The sequence below is a fragment of the Trichechus manatus genome, unplaced genomic scaffold (assembly GCF_000243295.1).
Source record: "Trichechus manatus latirostris isolate Lorelei unplaced genomic scaffold, TriManLat1.0 scaffold00025, whole genome shotgun sequence".
NCBI classification, from domain to species: domain Eukaryota; kingdom Metazoa; phylum Chordata; class Mammalia; order Sirenia; family Trichechidae; genus Trichechus; species Trichechus manatus.
In genome coordinates, this window is record NW_004443961.1 from 18,723,842 (window position 1) to 18,746,627 (window position 22,786).

General features: G+C 41.9%; 1 protein-coding gene across 1 annotated transcript in view; it reads right to left on the reverse strand.

Annotated features, from left to right (window-relative positions):
* The window catches only part of SLC24A2 (solute carrier family 24 member 2), a 321,337-nt gene that overhangs the window by 76,760 nt on the left and 221,791 nt on the right, over positions 1 to 22,786 (reverse strand). The window contains exons 5-6 of the mRNA XM_004373517.2: positions 15,522 to 15,560; positions 11,995 to 12,103 (exon numbers count right to left, since the gene is read on the reverse strand). Coding sequence (XP_004373574.1) covers positions 11,995 to 12,103; positions 15,522 to 15,560 — 148 coding nt within the window. The remainder of the gene's footprint in view (positions 1 to 11,994; positions 12,104 to 15,521; positions 15,561 to 22,786) is intronic.

The following is a 22,786-nucleotide window of genomic DNA, read 5'->3' on the forward strand; positions in this document are numbered from 1 at the left end:
CACCTTCAACGATTGTCCCCAATCATCCATGTGACAGCTGTCTTTTATCTCTGGTAACTCTGAGCCCTCACTTCTGAAGTTCTAACTGCGTCTTTGAGCATGTGGTAAGTTCAAGAGAACAAAGATGAGGCTGTAACTTTAGGGATGCTTCATTGTCTTTTCCTTCCTCATGGTCTGCTTAAAGTCAAATGCCATCAAAATCAATTTTTGGCCACACATCTTTGTGGCCTTTACTTCAAGGCAAACCTTCTTCATAGAGGAAAAAAACAAAAACCCATTGCCCATGCTCAAAAAGCATTTATTCCAGTAAGAACATTCACATTCCTTTCATGCCCCGAATGAAACTGATTTATAATGTGTACAACACAGAAATTCAATTATCGACCATCTAGGTGGGCAAGTTTGGTGTCAGTGGAAAGCGCCGGGCTCTGAAAGGAGGCTGTGTGACTATGAGCAAGTTATGTGACATCTGTGAACCTCAGGCTCCACAGAGGTAAAATAGGCACAGTAATTCCCAGGGCCATGATGGACAGGATTACATGAGACGACTGTCAGAGGCATGGCACAGGTGAGGCCCTCAGAAAGGTCCGCTCTTTTGTTTTCCTTTCTCACCACCTCTTAGGCCCTGAGCTTCCTACACTTACACTATACACTCACAGGGATGGTAGACACACACACCCTTCTACACACACACCTACCACTAGGGACCCTCGACAGGAGAGACTCCAGAATGTTAGCTCAGCTGGCAAACAGCCACATGCCCACTTATCTTGATAAAGGAGTCTCCGTTTTAGTTGGGCCAACAATACATAATGCCTCGTTCTGGAGCTCCAGAAGTAAACAAGTTCCTCTGCTTTGATCCCAACACTTTCCTCTCTGCCTGCCCATGCTCCTCATTTCCGTCTATAATAGATCACTTTCTCCAGCCTGTCACCTGCCCGACAGATCTCGGACTTGCCAGTCCCCTACAATCCGGTGAGCTAATTCCTTAAAACAAATCTCTTTTTGTATCTCTCTCTGTATATATACTGTCCATCAGGAGAGTGTTTCCAGGGAAAAGAGTGTTCGTCAGGGTTCTCCTGAGAAACAGAACCAATAAGGTAGGTGTGTTTGTGTGTATGTGTGTATATATATATGTGTGTATATATATATATGTATACACACATATACACACACACACACATATATATATGGTGGCGCAGTGGTTAAAAGCTCAGGCTGCTAACCAAAAGGCCAGCAGTTCAAACCTACCAGCCACTCCTTGGAAACCCTATGGGGCAGTTCTACTCTGTCCTATAGGGTTGCTATGAATCGGAATCGAGTTGATGGCAATGGGTTTTTGGTTATATATACGCGTGTCTGTGTGTGTGTGTGTGTGTGTGTGTGTGTGTGTGTGTGTGTGTGCATCTATGTCCATATCTATACACACCCTATTGGTTCTGTTTCTCTGGAGAACCCTGACTAATACTCTTTCTTCAGGAACACTTTCATGATGGACATTCCCTAAGGGTTCACACACTGCTATGAAATTCCTCCAGGGCTGGTAGAAGCAGAGCTCACCTCTGTTGAGTGCTTACTCAGTACAGCTACTGTGCTAAGTTCTGTAAGCACAACTCGGCATTTACAGATTCGGTTTATTAATCTGCACTTGTCATGATGTGATGTTGCATTCATCAATGTGTGCTCTCACTGCTTCAAGAATGCACCTTAAAGAACAAACACTGTATGATCCCACTCATATGAAATATCTAACCAAACCAAAAAAAACAAACCCACTGCCATCAAGTCGATTCTGATTCTTAGGCAACATATAGCACAGAGTAGAATTGCCCCATAGGGTTTCCAGGGAGCATCTGGTGGATTTAAACTGCTGACCTTTTGGTTAGCAGCTGACCTGTTAACCACTGCACCACCAGGGCTCCATGAAATATCTAAAGTAGGCAAAAGTATAGGGACCAAAGTTTATTAGTGGCTATCCACAGAAGAAAGACCTGGCAAACTGCTTCTGTAAAGATGACAGTCAAGAAAACACTATGGAGCAGTTCTACTCCGTAACACGTGAGATCACCATGAGTTGGAATTGACTCATTGGCAATGGGTTTGTTTTTCTTGTTTTATCAGGGGTGAGAGGGAGGAGGAAAGGAGAAGTCATTGCTTAGGGGACACTGAACTTCTGTTAAGGGAGATGGAAAGATGTGGAAGTGAATATTCGTGCTGGTTGCACAACACGATGAACATAATCAAAGCCACTGAATGGTACATGTCAAAAAGTTCAGTTGGCAAACGTTTTGGTACATATATTTTTACCACAATTAAACAACAGCAGCAATAATAATAGAGTGCCTGGGTGGCGTAAATGGTTAAGTGCTTGACTACTAGCTGAAAGGTTGGTGGTTTGAACCCACCAAGAGGTGCCTTGGAAGGTAGGTCTGGTGATCTGCTTCCAAAAGGTACAGCCTTGAAAACCCTATGGGAGCAGTTTTGCTCTGCATACATGGGGTCGTCATGAGTTGGAACTGACTCAATGGCAACGAACCGCCATCACCACCACCACAACAATATTAATAAAAGAATGAGTGCCTTTTTCCTTCAAATAGCTGATTCTAATGCCATAGGAGGCCACACTCTTCTGGCCCTCATAATACTTCACCCGAGAGAAGTAAGTATGTTCCTATAGGTGGTGGTGTTCACTCTCCCTTCCACAGAGCCTCTCAGGGGCCACATGAGTGAAGACCCCAACTGCCTCTGCTCCAGCTTCTTCCTTTTCCTCCCAAATACTTCAACCAGAGCATCTAACAGCTGCTGCATTATGATATATGATATATCTAGCTCTCTGGTGGCGAAAATCTTACCTCTTTGCTCTTCTTTGTCACAAGCATCTTTGCTCTTGTTGACTACTCCACATGAATTTACAGATCAAGTCATGAGGTTCCATGAAACACCTTTTTGGGATTCCAATTAGGATTGAGTTGCCTTTAGAGCTTAATTTGGGGAGAACTGACATCCTTATAATATATCGACATTTTTCTCAATTTTTTTCTTTTACATTCTTCAGTAAGTATTATATATTTTCCCCATAAAGTCCGTAAACATTTCTTTTAGGTTAATCTTTGGTACTTTATGGTCTTGTTGCTGTTGTGAATGGGGGTCTTTATTTCTTTTCTGCTTGCTGTGGATGTTATGTTTGGTCTATTGGGAGGAAGGCTATTGAATTAAGCATACTGATAAAGGATTTGACATTAATAAACTCTTACTAGTTCTAACAGTTTTTTTTAAAAACCTGTTTACTCTTTCCTTTAGGAATTCCTTTGAACAAAGGGTTATGCTGTTAAAACAATAAGTTGGAAAATCCATGATCTAGGGAAAAGGAAAGACGGTGAACAAAATAGGTACTTGCTAGTCATTTGTGAGGCTTTTACAATCAAGATGTTCTGGAATTCAGGTCACCAAAGCCCTTGTTCACCTCCATTGCCTGAGCTCAACTGACAAAGCAACAGAAGAGATGGCAACAGGATGTCACAACACCTACTGCAGAGGGAATCAATGGGGCAAAACTGCCCTGCAGGAAGGCAGGAGAAATACTCCCAGGACAAACCCCAAACCAAGCTGAACTTATGTGACATAAATGTGTTGGCTGGAAAGTGACAACAGCAGAGACAGGCTGTGCTGATGTGATGTGAGCTTACCATGGGAAATATTTGCTGTCTTTCTAATGGCAAATAAGGCAGGTATCATACTATGAATATGGTTCATTTTCAGATACCTCATTACGGGATTCTGCAGGTCTTATCATGAAAACAAGTACAAGGGAATTACAGATCATGCCTGAGGATATGCTGTTCCAAAGTGTTTCAAGCCCTGTAGTTAAATAATCCTTTAGTCTAATTACAGCTGTCGAGCTGATTCCAACTCATGGCGACCCCATATGTATCCGAGTAGATCTGTGCTCTGTAGGGTTTTCAATGGCTGCTTTTTTGGAAGTAGATCATCAGGACTTTCTTCTGATGTGCCTCTGGGTAGACCTGAACTTCCAACAGGTGTTATTTCCACTTTTGTGTCTTCTAAGTTACTTATTATACTTATATGTTAAATTTTGGTATTAATAATAAAATTGTTATCATAGTGAAACAGGAGTCCCTGTGTGATGCAAACGGTTAACTCATTTGGCTGCTGACCTATAAGTTGGAGGTTTGAGTCCACCCAGAAGCACCTTGAAGAAAGGTATTGTAGGATCTGCTTCCAAAAAATCAGGCATTGAATATCCTATGGAAGGAACACGGTTCTACTCTGATACACATGGGGTCACCATGAGTTGGAGTCAACTGGACGGCAACTGGTTGGGCAGTGAAAAAAAATGCAAATCAAATGTTGAATCTCTAAAAAGAAGAAGAAACTACTAGAAATGTAGGAGGTTTCCTAAAATATGTAGAAATTAAGTGAAGAGCTTCTCCTTTTGCAGTTTTCTTCTCAAACTCACTCACCTTAACACCAAATTATGTGGCTGACACTATTATAGGTGTCTGAATTTGTCAAACAATTGAATGGTTAGGATAAGCTGCAGTGGTAACTCTTTTAACGTATAAAATTAGGACCATGGAATACCATGAAAGAACAAACTGTCTGTCAAAGGGAAGGAAAGGAAATGAAAGTAGAACAAAGAGTTTGGAGAGAAGAGAAGAAGTACACAGGAGAACTCACCAAGAAGGCGAGAGGTGGAGAGCAAACACTTACCACTGCAGCAGTGACTCCAGAACTAAAGGGAGACTGATTCCATCATCCAGCAAATATTTACTGAGCACCTACTTAATGTCAGTACTGTGCTAAAGGCTGGAGATACAATGGTGCCCAAACCAGATGCAACTGCTCGTCACTGCTGCAGACAACCACTGATTAAATAAGACTTTGTTGGTCCCAACCAAAGAACCCTTTGACAGGGCATGAATTAAGAAAATCGATGTGGCTAGAGACATACATTTCTCCAGCAGAAAAAATAAAAAGTTGAGTACTCACTCATTTAATTCATTCAACAAATATGTGTTGGGGCCCCTATATGCCAGGTACTGGGGATACAGCCGTGCCTACCCCAAGTCTTGCCCTCTCAGAGGTACTCAGGGCAACAAACAACACAAAATACAACCATGGCATTATTCTGGGGAGGGAGGCATTTCAATCTTGCCAAGTAGTAGCAATGATGATATGTGGGAGACCCTGCTGGCTGCATTCCTAATATCCACTCTCCCCTTCTTCCTTACCAAGGAGACCCTGATTTTGTCTGGGGAGGCAGAGTACACTTCCAAAGGAGTCTACTCGGAGTCTACTTTGGGAGCCCACTGGGTGGAGCTTCTTGAACACTAATGATTATCTTAAAAAAAAAGAAAAAAGACAGCTGTCTTCCCCTCCTCTCTTCTTCGTGCTCAGAACACAGGTATGATGAGGGAAGGGGAAGGAGAGGAGGAGCTGCCACGCCATCCTCAGAGGATGAGGATGAGAGTCACATGCTATGGATGGAAAAACCAAAAAAGAAAAAAACAAAAGAAGGAGACTGGGCCCCTAATGGCAGCATGGAGCCGTGGTACCAGCCTTGCACTGCTCCCTACTAGGCTTTTGTTAAATAAGAAAAATAAAACTCTACTAAGGTAAGCCACTGCATTTGGGTTCTGTTACATGACACCGAACACAATTCTAACTGAAAAATAATTGCCAACAGCACTAATTAGGGGCTTTTTGAGCATTACAGCATCGAATCTTCACTATAAATGTATATTAGAGGAAGTATCATTATCCCACTGACAGATGAAGAAACCAAATCCCTAAAAGTAATTCTAATCATAAACTAACAATGGTGGTGTTATCATTATCCCATTTTAGAAGTGGAAAAACTGAGGTCCAGTGAGGTTGAACAGCTTTCCCAAAGTCCCAGAGCAAGAGGCTGAGCCAGGATTTGAACCCAGGTAGTCTGACTCTGGGATCACATGTTGCCCATGTATGCTACATGGCCAAACTCAGATGCCATTCCACTATCTTGCCCCCACATCAATCTCTCCATTATTATCACCCAGTCATTAGGCTCCCCTGGAGCTGGCTATGGGGTTTCTTTTTTCCTGTGCAGGGTAGTACCAAGTCATCCTAGACAGTCAGGTCATCAGAAATTCCATGGGCCAGGGAGGAAGAAAGCTGCAGCAAAAGGTGAGTGACGACAGCAAGTTGCCCTGGAGATGCTGTGCACCTGGTGGAAGGAGCTGAGGCTAGAGAGGTGGGTCTTGCTGTGAAGGCTTATGGATGAGAAATTCACATCGCATAGATGGCATTTACAACTGGTCCAGGGATGGGTAAGAAGTCCTGGGATTTAGGCTGGTGTCTGCACCAGGAGGACAAGGGACACTGGGTTGGACACGAGGTTACACAAGGAGGTAACATAGCATAAGAGTTAAGAACAAACTTTGAGCCAGGTAGGTATGGGTTCCAATTCTGGTTCTGCCATTTACTTTCTCTGTCACCTTGGTGAGGTGAGACACTTAACCTCTTTACACTGTAGTGTCCTTATCTGAATGATGGAAGAGGGCTAACGTAAGGATTAAATGAGATGGCATATGCACAGCATTCATCATAGTGCCTGGCCTGAAGTAAGTGCTCAGCAAATGTTAGGTGGTAGCATTATTATTATATAAATTGACAGTAGGTGCTACTTCTCATTCCAAAAGTGCTACATCCAGCATCCTTGTTTTCAGTTCATAAAGATGTACATCTGGTTAAATTTAATACCTGGTTTAGAGGAAATGTTAAAATCAATATGAGACACTGAATTTATTAGAAAAATCGACTATGACAGCCAGGATGTGATTTCAAAGACTGATAATTCTAGTTTCTCCAGGGCTTTCTGATAAAAGAAACAAAATTTTATTCCAATAATTCATGTAAGTCTTAAGCAAATTCCTCCATTTCCTGAACAATGTCCAGTTCAGAATTTTGTGGCCCTGGAAAGCACTGCTCAGTGTTGTTTGGGCTAAACTGTCACCCAGGCAGGCTGACCACAGCTTTGTCCCTTCCACCCAGTGTGGTCTGCCTAGAGCACACCAGCGAACAAATAACAGATGAATCAATCAGTGACCTGTGTCCCTGAAACAGACTGGGTTAGATGAAGGGTGGCTTCAATTATTTGTTATCCCTCCTATTGACAGGTGGGGTCATTTCCCTCCCCTTGAGTCTGGGCTGGACTTAGTGACTTTCTTTATTGATAGAATGCAGTAGAAGTGACGTTCTAGGACTTCCCAGGCTAGGTCACACAAAGCTTCGCAGATTCTGCCTGGGCTTCTTGGAAGGTTTGCTCTTAAAACCCTTAGCCACCATGTAAGAAGCCCAACTACCCTGACGGACAGACCATGTGGAAAGCTCCTGAAACAATATGGAGAGGCAAAGGAGCCCAGACGAGCCCAGCCTACCAACTGTCCCTGCAAAGGTGCCAGACATGTGAGTGAAGCCCTTCTGGACCTTCCAACCCGCCCATCCATCAGCTGAATACCATCAAGTGACTTCCATTGATACCACTTGGAAAAGGAGAATTACCCAGCTGAGCCCTACCCAAATTCCTGATCCACAAAGTCATAAGCAATGATAAAATGGTGGTCTTGGGATGCTTTGTTGCATGGCAATAGGTTACGGAAAAACAAACACTGTTGGATCCTGTGACTTAGGCTCAGAGACCGTACCAATCACGAATTAAGGCTTTTAGCAAGGATCCAATCACTGGACTTTGGAAGATGAAAACACCTGAGTGGCACAGATGAAACAAAGGAAAACATCTTTCCATAGGTCATCAGTCCTCGACGATATTTTCTAATGAAGTTGAGTCCTTTGCTTTCTGAACACTGACAGCATGGCACATGGGGCCAATGTACTGCTCAGTTAGGTGAGCACTAGGAACATTGGCGAACTGTCCCTTAGTGCAACGGGGGCCACTACAGTGTCCATGCTCTTAACCTGGTGACACAACCAGCACACTCCACACTGTTAAAAAGTGGCAGCTTGGCACAAAGACATGTGAATTCAAGCGATCAGATGCAAACTCAAAGAGAGATGACTATTTCTGAGAGCTGTGGGTTAATTTTTTGGCTGTGCTTGGAATGAAAAATGATCGTGAGTTTTTGGGGAAAAGTACCAGAGCAATCTGTTTTCTTGGCCGTGTGCTATGGAGCAATTTTACAGCACTCAAGTGCTTTACATATTTTCTAATCACTTGAGTCCAGAACTGATTATGGCTCTCAGCGTTCTCGCAGATTCACGCCACTGGAGCCCTCCGTGTCTTTCAGGCAGAGGTTTAACCTTGAAAGCGGGCGCCCGGATTCAGAAGGCACATCTTGCTACAGTGGGAACAGTTTAATTGCAGCATAGCGCCAAAAGTGCCAGGTGTTCCAGAAAATCACTGATGGCCCCACTCCGAGCCACAGACAACCCAGATTCACTTGCTCTTATCTCACACAGAAACGAAAGATAAAATAGCCCCTCCACTTGAAAGCTCACAAATAAGCCCTACCAGAAACTGAACTCCCCCAGACAAAAACCAGAGAACGTTAGGTGGTTGAGACCTATGTGTATGCAAGCACATGCACACGTACACACACACACACACACACACACTCACGCACATGCACACACATGCCCACACACATGCAGTTGTAAATGCATAGAACATCTTTGGAAGAATCCCTAAGAAACTGGTAACCATGGTTTCCTCTGGGGAGAACTGGGGGACAAGAAAGAATTGGGGTGTTGATGGAGGAGGAAAACCTTTTTCATCATAATCTTTTGAATATTTTTAATTTTTTAAAAATCACATGCTGTATTATTTTTCCAAAATCATGGAAGAGAATAATTTCAAACATATATATATATATACTTCAAACCTGTGTATAGTACTTATTATGTAATAGGCAGTGCTTTAAATGCATCATACACATATATATTCATTCTGTTAATCCTTACAACAACCCCATCATCATATATCATCCCCGATTTACGGCTGAGGAAACTGAGGTACAGAGAGGTTAAGTAACTTGTCCAAGGTCACACAGCTAGTAAATGCGGAGCTCAAATTTGGACTCAGAGAGCTGGCTCTGGAGTCTGTCCTCTTAACTGCTACACAATACTGCCTGGTCAAAAATAAACATCCCTAGTTGCCTGTTCATAATTGAGTCGGAGCAGAAAAAATTGTTCCTTTCTTCTCTCACATGGTTCTCCAGGGCAATGGAGCGCCGAAGATTGTGGCTCAAAGTAATGAAGATACAATTTTCCTGTAATCTTCAACCTGTGATGGGTTAGAGAGCTTTGATAATGTGTGCATATCAGGTCAATAACACGAGTTTGACCAAACTATTTACTCTTTCCGAGCCTTAGTAGTTGCTATGTGCCAGGTACTGCGCTAGGCCTTGGGGATAACTAGTGAACACAAGAGAGTCCCTGCCCTCGAGAGGCTTATGCATCCTGGGGGAGACAGGAAATAGACAAATCATCACATAACCTGTAATGTGAGCAATAAAGAAAAATCGAAAGGTGCACTGAGAGATGATGACTAGGGGCCCTGATTTATACTGGATGGTCAGGAAGTACTGTTTAGACAGAGCGCTGAAGAATGGGTAGGAGTAAAGCAGGGGAAAAATGGGGTAGAAGGAAAGTGTTCCAGGTAGAGGGAACAGCCTATGCAAAACCCCTGAAACAGGGAAGAGGTGTCTGCTTGAAGGACAGAAAGACCTATATGGCGCAACCAACTGAGACTGGAACAAGAGGCAGGAGTCAGATCATGCAGACCACAGTAAGGATTTCACCACTGTCCTGAGAGCAACGGAAATCACAGAAGTTTCTCAATAGAAGTGACATAATCTGATTTACTTTTTAAGATGATTACTTGGGATGCTGTGTGGAAAATATGGATAGAGGGGACAATGAAGGGAGTGGAAGACCAGTTAGGAAGCTACTGCAGGAATCCAAACAAGCGAGGGTGACAGCTTGGAATAAAGTGCTGGCAGTGGAGACTGAGATACATTGGAGATCTGTTTTGGTGGCAGAATGTTCTATGAAGTGCGGATAATGTAAGCTATGAAGTATTACTGTGAAGCATAAGTTCACGGGTATGAAAATGCTCTGTAAACTATAAAGTACTAAACAAGTAACTATTACTATAGATGAAGACACCAAGTATTTAGAGAGACCCTGGTGGCATAGTGGGTAAGAGCTCAGCTGCTAACCAAAAGGTCAACAGTTGAAATCCACCAGCCACTCCTTGGAAACACTATAGGGCAGTTCTACCCTATAGGGTTGCTATGAGTTGGAACCAACTTGACGGTACCCAACAACAACAACAACAAACTTCCCAAAGTCACACAACCTCTTAGTGATTGGGAGGAAGGAGTTAAAGCAGCTGGCCTTTGATCTTCACTCCTTCTCTGAGGTTATACTGGGGAAAGAAAAGAAGGCTAGTGACCAGGTCTCATCTCCTTGTCAAATGGACCTCTGAATAAATAAAACCAAACCTGTTGCCATTGAGTTGATTCTGACTCATAGTGACCCTACAGGACAGAGCAGAACAGCCCCATAGGGTTTCCAAGGCTGTAGTCTTTACAGAAGAAGACTGTCACGTCTTTCTCCTGTGGAATGGCTGGTAGGTTCGAACTGCAGACCTTTTGGTTAGCAGCCAAGTGCTTTAACCACTGCATCACCGGGGCTCCTTTCCAGATAAATAGGGTAAGGATATTTAGGACGTCCTTGGCTAAGGATTACCTCTCGTAAATTGAACCCAAGATCTACGGAGCAGGGCTCCTTGTAGAATATCACATCGGCTATACAACTCTCTAGGAGCATAAAACGGAGATGTCTGATAACTGAAATGCTTCTCTGTGAAAGGGGTACCTGTGGCCTTCACCTATTATTCCTGGTGAGGTGTGTGTCCAATAAGGGAAGACAGAACCTAGGGAGCCACCATTCAGGTCACAGATTTTCCTTTGCTTCATCTGAGCCTACTGATTGCCTGTACTCTTGAAATTATTTAGTAAACCTTAATATTTACAGGATATATTTGACAATCTGATCCTGTCTGTTCATTCAGTGACCTGTTCCCAGGCCATGCTATTCAATAATCCCTACTACCTCTGTGTAAAATCAGGCCCAGTTATAAGGTCCAGGGATGAGGGAGAACAGAGTTGGTTATATTTGAGCCTCTTGCTAGTGGCATAACTTGACACATCAGATATCTATTTGAAAAATTAATTTTTAAAGATAGTTATACAATTTAAGAAACATGACGAGTTTGGATTCACTGTGAATGTATAAAACTGGGAGAATACGATTCTGGATTCTCTGAGATGGTTCAGATGATTACTCTTGGAGATAGACCAGGCTTCTTGGGTCTCCAATGACTGATCCTAAGCAGTTATCTTACAGAAGACTCTTTAGATGCTTAGATGTTCACCTACCATTTTCCAGTTGCCAAAGAATTAATACAATATCAAAGTTTGGCAGTGAACATTTCTTCTGAAAATTAACTACTCTTGGCCCTACTAAGTCATGGAGTTCTTTTTTTTCCTCCCTTTTTTTTTTCTTTTTAAAGGTGCACAATTCAGCTCGAACTACATTTTGAAACTCAGGAAGGAAGAAGAAAGAACTGTTACTATAGCTGGAAGGGAAGGAAACCTTTTTGTCTTCTCTGCCTCATGACAAACTCTATTTATGCTGGAGGCATCAAAAGACAGAATGTACACACAGATCTCCTATCATGAATCCATGAAGAACCCAGATCCTATTCCTGGTTCAAAAAACACTGATGGTGAACCGAACCATTGTAGACAAAGCATGTCAGGGGGCCAGAGCTTCCTCTGGCAGACGCTAAACAAGAGGGCACTGGGAGGCTTGAGTGATGGAAGCATAAACGTGTGTTATGTGGAGAGAAGCCCTTTTTACAACCTCTTTCCCTCCAAACAAGCTCCCAAACCCAAGCCTGAATTTTACCTTCAGCGAGTGGGTCCAGGGTGTGGATCATGAGCTGGAAGATGCTATTCCTCATGAGACTGTTGTGGAGTGAGGCAGAGCTTCCACCTCGCTGGAGACGTGGCTTAGCCTGAGCAAAGAAAACAGACAGAGATGCTGTTAGTTCTCAGAAATGAGAGGGGAGTGCATTCTAGATAAGATCCTGACCTTGTCTGGTGGTCACTCATTTCTGTCACACGATCACACACTAGTGAACCAAAAAGTTTTTCAAAGTACTTTCTAAACCTCATGGAGGAATGGTGTTCTCCCAGTCTCTCCTACTAAATGAATTAATTGCTACCATATTTTTTTAGAGCTTAGCAAATGCCAGGCAACATGCAGTATGATGTATATTCATTAGTTTATCTCATTCTCAAGATGAATCTTATAAAGTAGATACTGTTATTATTCCCTTTAGAAAGATAAGAAAACTTAGTCTCAGAAAAGTGAAATAAAGGGTCCAAGTCACACAGGCAAAAAGTAGAGGATAGTGAATGGGTTTCAGGTCTGCTTCACTCAAAGACTGTTATCTAAACTAGTGGGTGGTCCCTAAAATTTGTAGATTCTATACCCTACCAGCAAAATGTTTTGAGTATGTGTGCATATCCATATCTTTATATCTAAATCTATAGATACAGATATATATACACACATACTATTATGAGCACATATATATTATAAAATATTGCAAAAATAGAAATTAAGAAGAATGATATAGAAAGTAAATTACAGAGGTACTAATATCTTCTCCTTGCTCCCTAGAGGAGCATCTTGTACATCCCTGGGGTATTTCATCTCCATGCTGCGGACCACAGCTCTAATGCAGAAACCCTACGGTCTATGCAGTGGGATTTGAAGAGGCAGAACTCTCTATCATGAATCCATTGAGAACCTGCTTGACTTCAAATGGGGGCTTCCTTTTGCATCAACTCCTACTAGTTGTGATCTTTTGGCCCAATAATGGAACCAATAGGTGAAAGAAGAAGAATGACTTCTAGAGATGTGGTTACCAACAAACTCTTTTTCTTTTTTTCTTCAAAAGCAGAGTCTTAAAAAAAATAAAATAAAAAACCCAAACCTTCTGGGTTTTGATAGACTTTTATCCTGAATAGGAACTTCTTTCCCCCGTGTAGTTGATTTTGTGCTATTTTCTCTGTTCATCACTGGGAAAGATGCTTCAGGGGCTGTCAAGCTTTATAGATGGGCAGATTTAAGGAGGGAGGAGTAATATAATGTAAGGGAATTAATTTCTTATTGAACTTTTCATCCAAAATGCTGACATGAAATTTTTCTGGGGTCAGGTAAAAATAAAATACTCTTTCCCACTAAGTCTTCCATCTCTCTACACTACTGGGATTTCCAAAATATTCTATCATGCTCCAGTCTCATAAGGGGGCTTCCCAAGAAAAGTGCCCTAAAAGACTCCATGGGCAAATACATTTGGGAGGTGCTACATCCTAGACCAACCCACCTTTGAAGATTCAGCATACCTATTAGATCAGGAAGTCTAACATAAACGAAATCTGGTTAACTTGATTAAATTGGGCAGTGCTTTCAAACTAGTGTCCATAGGTCTCTTATTTTGTAGAGCGTTAACAATCACGTCCTACATGTTTGGAGACAAACATGAAACCCATAGTGAGCTTGGAGTTTGGGTAAAATCTCATATGAGATACATGGAGAAATCTGACTTTCTTAGTATGATTTTGTTATAGTTGTTATTTTGCTAGAAATCATATTCCTAATACAAAAGGCGTTGGAGAAGAATCAGAGGGGATTAATGGTGTTTCAGTGGTGAACCAGATGAGGAGCTCCTCAAAGGAAGGGACTGGGTCTGCACCTCTAGTCTGATACTGAATCTGGCATATCCTACGGGCTCTCAAAGAATGTCATGAGTCCTTGCTCTGAGCATTACAGCAGAAACTACAGGTCATATGTGTATCTTCACTACTAGTCCTTTGAACCTTAAATTTTCTAACATTTTAATGCATTATGTTACTTGGTTATAGGGGATTCAGATGTTTGGGGTTCAAAGGATTTTAAGGGTAAGTTTAGGAGACTTGAGTAGAGCTGAAATGTAACTGTAATTTGATGGCTGAACACAAGAACTCTGAAAGCCATTTCCTTGCCATGCTGCACAATATAAAGTGCAATGTATTAATTGGCTAGGAACTGAACAATGTGTTTGCTGTTAATAATTTGTCATAATCATCGTTACTATGGTCCTTATTCTGGGAAACTGGAAGAACTCTCCTTGAAGATCTTTATTAGAATAGAGTTATATTTAGTTTATTAAGAAAATGTTCTGCATCCTATTTGGGTGAGTGGCGTCTAGGGTCTTAAAAGCTAGCAAGCGGCCATCTAAGATGCATCAGTTGGTCCCAACCCACCTGGAGCAAAGGAGAATGAAGAACACCAAAGACACAAGGAAGATATTAGCCCAAGAGACAGAAAGGACCACATAAACCAGAGACTCCATCAGCCTGAGACCAGAAGAACTAGATGATGCCTGGCTACCACCAATGACTGCCCTGACAGGGAACACAACAGAGAGTGCCTGATGGAGTAGGAGAAAAGTGGGGTACAGAACTCAAATTCATGTAAAAAGACCAGACTTAATGGTTTGATGAGACTGGAGGGAGCCCAGAAGACACGGCCCCCAGCCTCTCTATTAGCCCAGAACTGAAACCATTTCTGAAGTCAACTCTTCAGACATAGATTAGACTGGACTATGGGACATAAAATGATACCGGTGAAGAGAGTGCTTCTTAGCTCAAGCAGATACATGAGACTAAATGGGTAGCTCCTGTCCAGAGGCGAGATGAGAAGGCAGAGAGGGTCAGGAGCTGGTTGAATGGACATGGGAAATCTGGGGTGGAAAGGAGGAGTGTACTGTCACATTATTAGAGAGAGCAACTAGGGTCACATAACAACGTGTGTATAAATTTTTGTATGAGAAACTAACTTGAATTGTAAACTTTCACTTAAAGCACAATTAAAAAAAAAGGGATAGGGTTATATCTATAGAAGAACTTAAAATAGTCATTTGGGCATTATGTATATATTGAATATATAGTTTTCATGCAGTATTTCTTTTGCTGGGACCAAAAGAAATTTTTAACCAACAAGTATGCACATGCACATACATGGAGAAAACAGATATCATGCGTTAGATCCCACAATGGCCCCAAATCAAATCTCAGCGCAGCATCCCTTGGAATGCAATTTGGAAATATCTCACTCTTTGAATTCCTATAAAAGTTCATGTCAAATAGAAAGGAGAATTCAAACTTTTGGAAACCGAGTCCCAGAAATAATTTGTCAGCAAATGTCAGAATTCAGTCACCACTGATTGTAGGACAGAGAATGCACACACGCCAGCAGGTTAAACCACTTAAATATTCCAAGGGAGAGGATGATTTATTGAGCACATGAGCCCTCTCCTCCCCCCACCCTCCCTACTCTCCGCAGGCACACAAACAGGGACAGACAGGGCCACTGCTTCCTACCGGTAGAGCCTGCTCATCCTTGTCCCTGGCTGTAGATGACTGCATAAGAGGGAGAGGCAAAAACAAAAGACAAATAAATAAATAAATGGTGAATCACATATGAGTTTTACATTTAATAACAAGCATCAGTATACGGGAAGATTTGGTTGTTTCTGCTCCTGGATAGGTTAAGCAAACACGGGGGACCAAGCACATATGCTTCTAGCCAACATACAGTAACTTATTTAGACACATGATATATTCTCCTGAAAGGTCGTAGTTGAATGACCAACCTAAATGTTCAGCAATAGAAGACAGTTAAATGAATTATGGCACAGCCGTAGAGTGGAATACCATGTAGTCATTAAAAAGAATGAGGTAAGTCCACACGTACTGGCATGGAAACATATCTAAGATGTATTGTTAAGTGGGAAAAAAAGCATTTTAAAACCTTTATTTATTATTATCTCATTTTATAAACAAAAATAAATTAATGACACTTTAGTATTTGCAAATAAAAAAAAGTCTACAAGAATTATACCAAACTGCTTTTGTGGTTATTGTTGGGGAATGGGATTACAAGAAAGTGTCACTTTCCATGTCTTTTTGGAAGGATTTAGCATTCATAGCCTCACGGGTGGTGAATAAAATAAAGCCTGAAGAAGCTGGGCCTTTTAGTAAACTAGGATTATCATACAGAAAAATCAGATAACCCAATTTGCTTCTTGCTCCCACCACCTCAAAGGAAATGGAAATCCATGTCAGGTTGGGAAAAGCTGACTAGAACATAAGGGCACACGAAGGCACTGACCGTGGATTGGGACAGAACACAACTCAGATAAGGGAATACTGGGATTCTACCAGCGTGACCCAACTGGAGGGCTCTGCTTCCCCAGCTCAGTACGAAGTCTGTTTCTTCACTGGAACCAGGTACCACCTCGTGAGCTTCCAACTACGAACAAGTGCCTTGGTAAGCCCATTCCCCGTATGCATGTTCTCATGCTCGGACCACCACCTTTCCCACTACAGATGCATACAGCAAGAATAAACTGGAACCTTCCTTCCTGTCTTGCCATCTGGTCACTCCCACTAGAATCTAAGCAGACCTGCATCTTCATGAATAATCACACACGTGGAGAAGAGTAGACAGAGGAAGAGCCGTTTTAAAACCTTCACTTCAGCTCTAGGTTGTCTTTTTTAGGTCCTACCATACACATCATAGAAAACACATTAAAATGCCCCATAGCTCACAACATATATAAAACCAAAAATATCAAACTCGTTGCCATTAAGTCGATTTTGACTGATAAGGACCCTACAGGACAGAGCAGAAATACTCCATAGGGTTTCTGAGGCTGTAATCTTTACAGAAGCAGATTGCCACATCTTCCTCCCTTGGAGGGGTTGGTGGGTTTGAACTACTGATCTTCTGGTTAGCAGCCGAGCCTTTTAACCACTGCGCCACCATGGCTCCTAACATCAAATACAGATGTTTTAAATAACAAAATGAAAAGGATTCTTATAATCTTACACTTGAAATTATTTAGCTATATGCAATTCATTTGATTATATAATTTATGATTGTGACTGGTTTCTCAGCAACCACCATGCAGTCTCAGAAATCTTAGAAAGTGAGAAATTGAATCCACACCTAGTTTTCACATGTAAAGTAATTTTAAAAAATACTAAATATAATACTTAATGAAACTGATATTAAATATTTTGCAGATATTCAATTAAACATTTAATAATTTTGATTTTTATAGATACCTTTTGGAGTCTCTGGGTGGTGCAAATGGTTAATGTGCTCAGCTACTAACTGAAAGCCTGGAGGTTCGAGTCCGCCTAGAGGCACCTTGGAAGAAAGGCCTGATGATCTACTTCTGAAACATCAGCCACTGAAAACCCTATGGAGCACAGTTCTATTCTGACACATGTGGGGTCACCATGGGTTAGAATTGACTTAATGGTAATTGGTTAAGTTTTTTATTTTTTATTTTGGAGTCAATGTTCTTGTGTGCCATCAAGTCGATTTTAACTCATAGTGATCCTATAGGACAGAGTAGAACTGCCCCATAGAGTTTCCTAGGCTATAATCTTCCTGGGAGCGGATCGCCAGGTCCTTTCTTCCTCGGAGCAGGTGGCGGATTCCAACTGCCGACTTTTAGGTTAACAGCTGAGCACTTAACCACTGTGCCACCAGGGCTCTTTTTTGGAGTCAATACCAATGTATAATTTTTCTTCCGGTTTCAAACATTTTTGCAGGTCCTTGAAGAACCTGTAAGTCTCAGGCACTGATGGGAGGGTCCTGAGTTGGTTATTTCTGAGCACTGTCATTGGGGAGCACTAAATTTGCCCTAACCTTCTGATTTGGGAGCTTTTTCTCAGTGACTTCCCTAAAAACACTAATAAGAAAACATTCCTGATGCCCCAGTTCACAAAAACGTGCTCAGGGAACTGGAATGGACTCGAAATTGTCTTTTGATTTCCTTTTTTGTTCAGAAAGGCACTGTATGATCCTACTCCTCTCTGGCAGGTCCTTTCATCTTCTCTCCCTCCACATCAGACAGCTCAACAAATGGCCCCACATTCTACAGAACAATCCCTCAGGGAAATTATCTAGTGCAGCGAGAACAGCCTTTGGACATACATGCAGATTAAATGTCAGAGCACGCCTTCTCAGTTAGCAAATTTACACCTTGTGGCTAAAAAGGAGACAAATAATTATGAGCCGGTATTGATACCACGGTGACCCATTTTTGATCTGCCACAGAACATGAAGGGACAGGACGAAACAGAGGAGAGAAAAAGGTGGCCCTCATAATGCAAAAACATCACCAACTGAGAGTTTGCCTTCTTAAAAATATATTTAAAACAATCACTTAAGGAAGGAATAAAAAAAAATTCAAACCTGTTTTTTGGTCTGAAAGGAAGAACAAATATCTACCCCATGGATTCCCTTTTCCCTCATAAGAGAGCAGGATTATAAGACAAAATAAGTGGAATGAAAATGCCTTATGCATAGACTCTATTCTTCTTTGCATAGAGTACAGACAAGGGCCTGAAATCCTTTACAAAATTTCCCACTGTTTAATGTCAGCTGAATTTGACATCATTAATTTTCTTTCGAGTGTGATTTGGAGACATGAATATACATCAGGCCATAACATGTAAATTTAGATATACGCACACATGGCAGCGGAGGCCATTAAAAAACCCCTTCACTTTCCTTTTATGCAGCCGTGTTGCAAAAGGGATGAGAAGTGTGAGACAGGATGGTAATTGCCCATTTTCAGGGACCTGCCCATGTCTACCGCTAATTCCTGATGCTCACCTGACTTAACCTCTCTTTAACTGCATCCTGAAGCAGCCTCTCTGTCCTGGCAATTTGCTGCTGATTATGTTAGAAATTCAATTTTAAAGGGCTTTTAGTTACACTGAGGGTGGGAGGGCACTGACGGCTCAGTGGTAGAATTCTCGCCTTCTTTGCGGGAGACCCAGGTTTGATTCCTGGCCAATGCACCTCATGCACAACCGCACCTGTCTGTCAGTGGGGGCTTGCGAATTGCTATGATGCTGAACGGGTTTCAAGGAAGCTTCCAGACTAAGACAAACTAGGAAGAAAGGCCTGGCACTCTACTTCCAGAAATCAGCCAATGAAAACCCTATGGATCACAACGTCCTTTCTGCCACCAAACATGGGGTTGGTGCAGGGCTGGGCAGGGTTTTGTTCTGATGTGCGTGGGATCGCCACGAGTCGGGGGCTGACTTGAAGGCAGCCAGCAACAACAATTACACTGAAGCAACTAGAGCAGACTTAAATCAATGATCTGAAGGTGCGTAGCTATGCTCATAGCTCTGCAGTGCTTCTAGCCACTGGATTATTTAGTCACACGGTGGTTAGGGAGCTGTCTGGGTATTGGGTTTGCTCTCAGTGTTGCTGATTTATTTTCAGGGTCACTGAAAGTCTGCCAAGTTCATTCTAACCCATCAGATGTTACAGAAGACAACTTCTTGAAAACAAAAACAACAGAACAAATGGGACCTTATGGATTAATCTTGGCATTCTTATTATCCACTTTGCTTTTCAAATCCCTTTAATTTTAAACACACCAAAAATACCATCCAGGCGTGAACTGATTTGAAAGTCCAATTCCTGATGGTCAACTCAAAGGCTGTGCCAGCTCTAGAAAACATTTGTTAAGCCAACCTGTAGCAAAAACAGCAATTCTTGAGGACTACTTAGGAGAATTCAGGAAAAGGCTGGCGCTCAGGCGTGCCAGCGCAGATGCTCCTTCCATTCATGAAAGTGGGACATTTACAAGGCCAGGATGTAAGCAATACATTCTTTATTTAAAAGAAAGTATTCTGTAATTCAAACCTTTCTTTAGTTTAACCTCGTCCCTCCCTGATTACTCTAAGTTAGCCACGTGGTGACTGCACTTAAATTGAGCAACTGGAAGGATGTCATTAATACCTGTTGTTCTCCCTGGTAGACCCTGGTTCTAGATGGAGATTTTGGTACTTACTTGATAGGTGTTTTGAAAGTGCCCCATTTACTTCAGATAATAAAACACAGCTCATTTAGAAAGCATTTTTAACTCTATAAATCACTCATAAGTCCTTAAATCGCCTCTTTTGCTTTGACCCAATGGGGCAATTCTACTCTGTTATATAGGGTCGCTTTGTGTCAGAAACTGGACAGCAATGAGTTTGCTTGGTTTTGGTATATTTATATATCTATGTGTATATATACACATACACATACACACACACACATATACACATACACACATACATATATATACACACACACACATACACATACACACACACACATACACACACACACACACACGCATATATATATAGTGAGGGGCCCTCGTGGTGCAGTGGCTAAGAACTCAGCTGCTAACCAAAAGGCTGGCAGTTCGAATCTACCAGCTGCTCCTTGGAAACCCTATGGGGCAGTTCTGCTCTGTCTTATAGGGTTGTTGTAAGTTGGAATTGACTCGACAGCAATGGGTGTATATAGTGAATGAATGTCTGGCTATCTATCTATCTATCATCTATCTCATATGCTGTCAACCATTAAGGAAACATGGATTAACTTCTTACCTCTTTTTTTTTAAATAAAAATAAATAGAACTCCTACTATTTCCTTTCTGAATGCCAAATAATCGTCTTATGCAATCTACTGGGGCATTAACACCAAAACCAAAAAACCCGTTGTCCTGGAGTCTGACTCACAGCAACCCTATAGGACAGATTAGAACTGCCCCATAGGGTTTCCAAGGAGTGGTTGGTGGATTTGAATTGCCAACCTTTTGGTTAGCAGCCGAGCCCTTAAACACTATGCCACCAGGGCTCCAGGGCATTAGCACAGACCTGTAAAAAGGAATTTTAAGTGCTTCTCACAGAATTGGTGAGCTGTGCAGATGTATGTCCTTATCCTGCCTAACCCTAACCCCATCCACTCTGCTTCTACCTCCCTGCCCCCTAAATAGTTGAAGTGACAAGATCCCTGGGGGCAGGATTCACCCTGGTCCTTCCACGGTCCCTAATGTGGCTACTTCAAGGCTTGCTGCAGTGAATCCAACCACGTGGCATACATGAGTGTGCCCACTCAGGCAGACAGGAGCCTGTGCTCCTTGTGTTTAGTAACAAAGCTCCCCGGCTGGGCCACTGACTCAATTAATAGTAATGATGGTTATTTAAATCCATTCCTTGAAGACCTTAAAGGACGCTTTAATTTTTCTTATTAAGTAGATACACAGAAGACAGTTATCCCCATTTTATAAAAGGAGAGAAGCAGGAAGGGCCTCAAGCCATTTCTGTTCTCAGCATGCTAAGCATCAGTGCTAATTCATTTAATTTAGAGATTAACAACCCAACTACACTGTCATCTTTTGACTTCCCCTGAAAAATCCAGATGTTGCTAATATACTTCATTGTATTGTTTGAGCAGTTCTCACAATTGCTAATGAACCGTTTTGATATGCCAATCAAACACAATCTGTTGGTGGTGTTCTGGCATTAGTCACACAAATTTCCTTTGAGTAGGAAAAGAGCCCAAAATGCATCCATGTATTAGGTCAGTTCTGGCTTCTTTTAAGGAAAGCATCTAAGGGGATGTGTTTTTAAAGAAAAGTCCAGCAAATGGTGGTGCTCGACAAGCCACAGAATAATTTGCTGCAAATCAAGCTGATTCCAGTAGTGACGGCTAATACTTACTGAAAACTTCATATGTACCAAGTGCTTTGTACACATAATGTCTTGTTGAATCCTCACAGTAACAGGTATTATTAACCTCTCACCCATTTAATACATGAGAACACTGAGGCTGCTGGAGGCTGGCCAAATTGTCCAAAGCCACAGACAGCCAGGCTCCAGGGTCTCACCAAGTGTTGGGGAAGCAAGAAAGTAGAATTTTCCTTGCAGTGATCTGTAGCGAAAGAGGACAAACGAGGCACCAGAACTTCCAACACAGTAAAAATAGTTTATGTATAGTTAAAAAACAAAACAAAACAAACAAATCAAACCTATCGCTGTCAAGTTCATTCCAAATCATAGTGACCTATAGGACAGAGTAGAACTGCCCCTTACGGTTTTCAAGGCTGTACGTAATCTTTACTGAAGTTGTCACATCTTTCTCTGACCTTTGAGATAGCAGCTAGACACTAACCACTCTGCCACCAGGGTTCCTTATGTACATTAAAACCCAAAAAACAAACCCATTGCCACTGAGTCGATTCTGACTCACAGCAACCTTATAGGACAAAGTAGAACTGTCCCATAGGGTTTCCAAGGAATGGCTGGTGGATTTGAACTGTGGACCTTTTGGTGAGCAGTGAGCTCTTAATCACTACACTGCTAGGGCTCCTTATGTACATTAAGAACTATTAATAAGCTCTGATGTTCAATGGAGGCCAGAAAAAAGTTTTCAAGTGAAAACTTTTGTGTTCATTTCTGGTACACAAAGCTAGTGCCGAAGAGTACAGAAAGTATAGAGGTTAATTTTCTTGTCTTTTTGTCTCTTCCAGCATTATTTTTTAGACTCACTTACAATTGTCATGAATATTCATTATTATTTCCGTCTTTTGCAGGATTACAGAGACAATTTTTATGACCTTCACAACAGCATAGCTTCAAGTAACACTGCAAATTAATTTAGTCATATATCAACTTGACTTGTATTAAGGAATGTTTACAGCTAAACAGTACACAGCTAGGTGGGAAAAGTGGGGCCCTCTGGTGGTCACACTTGTCACTGCAGTGGTGCTATA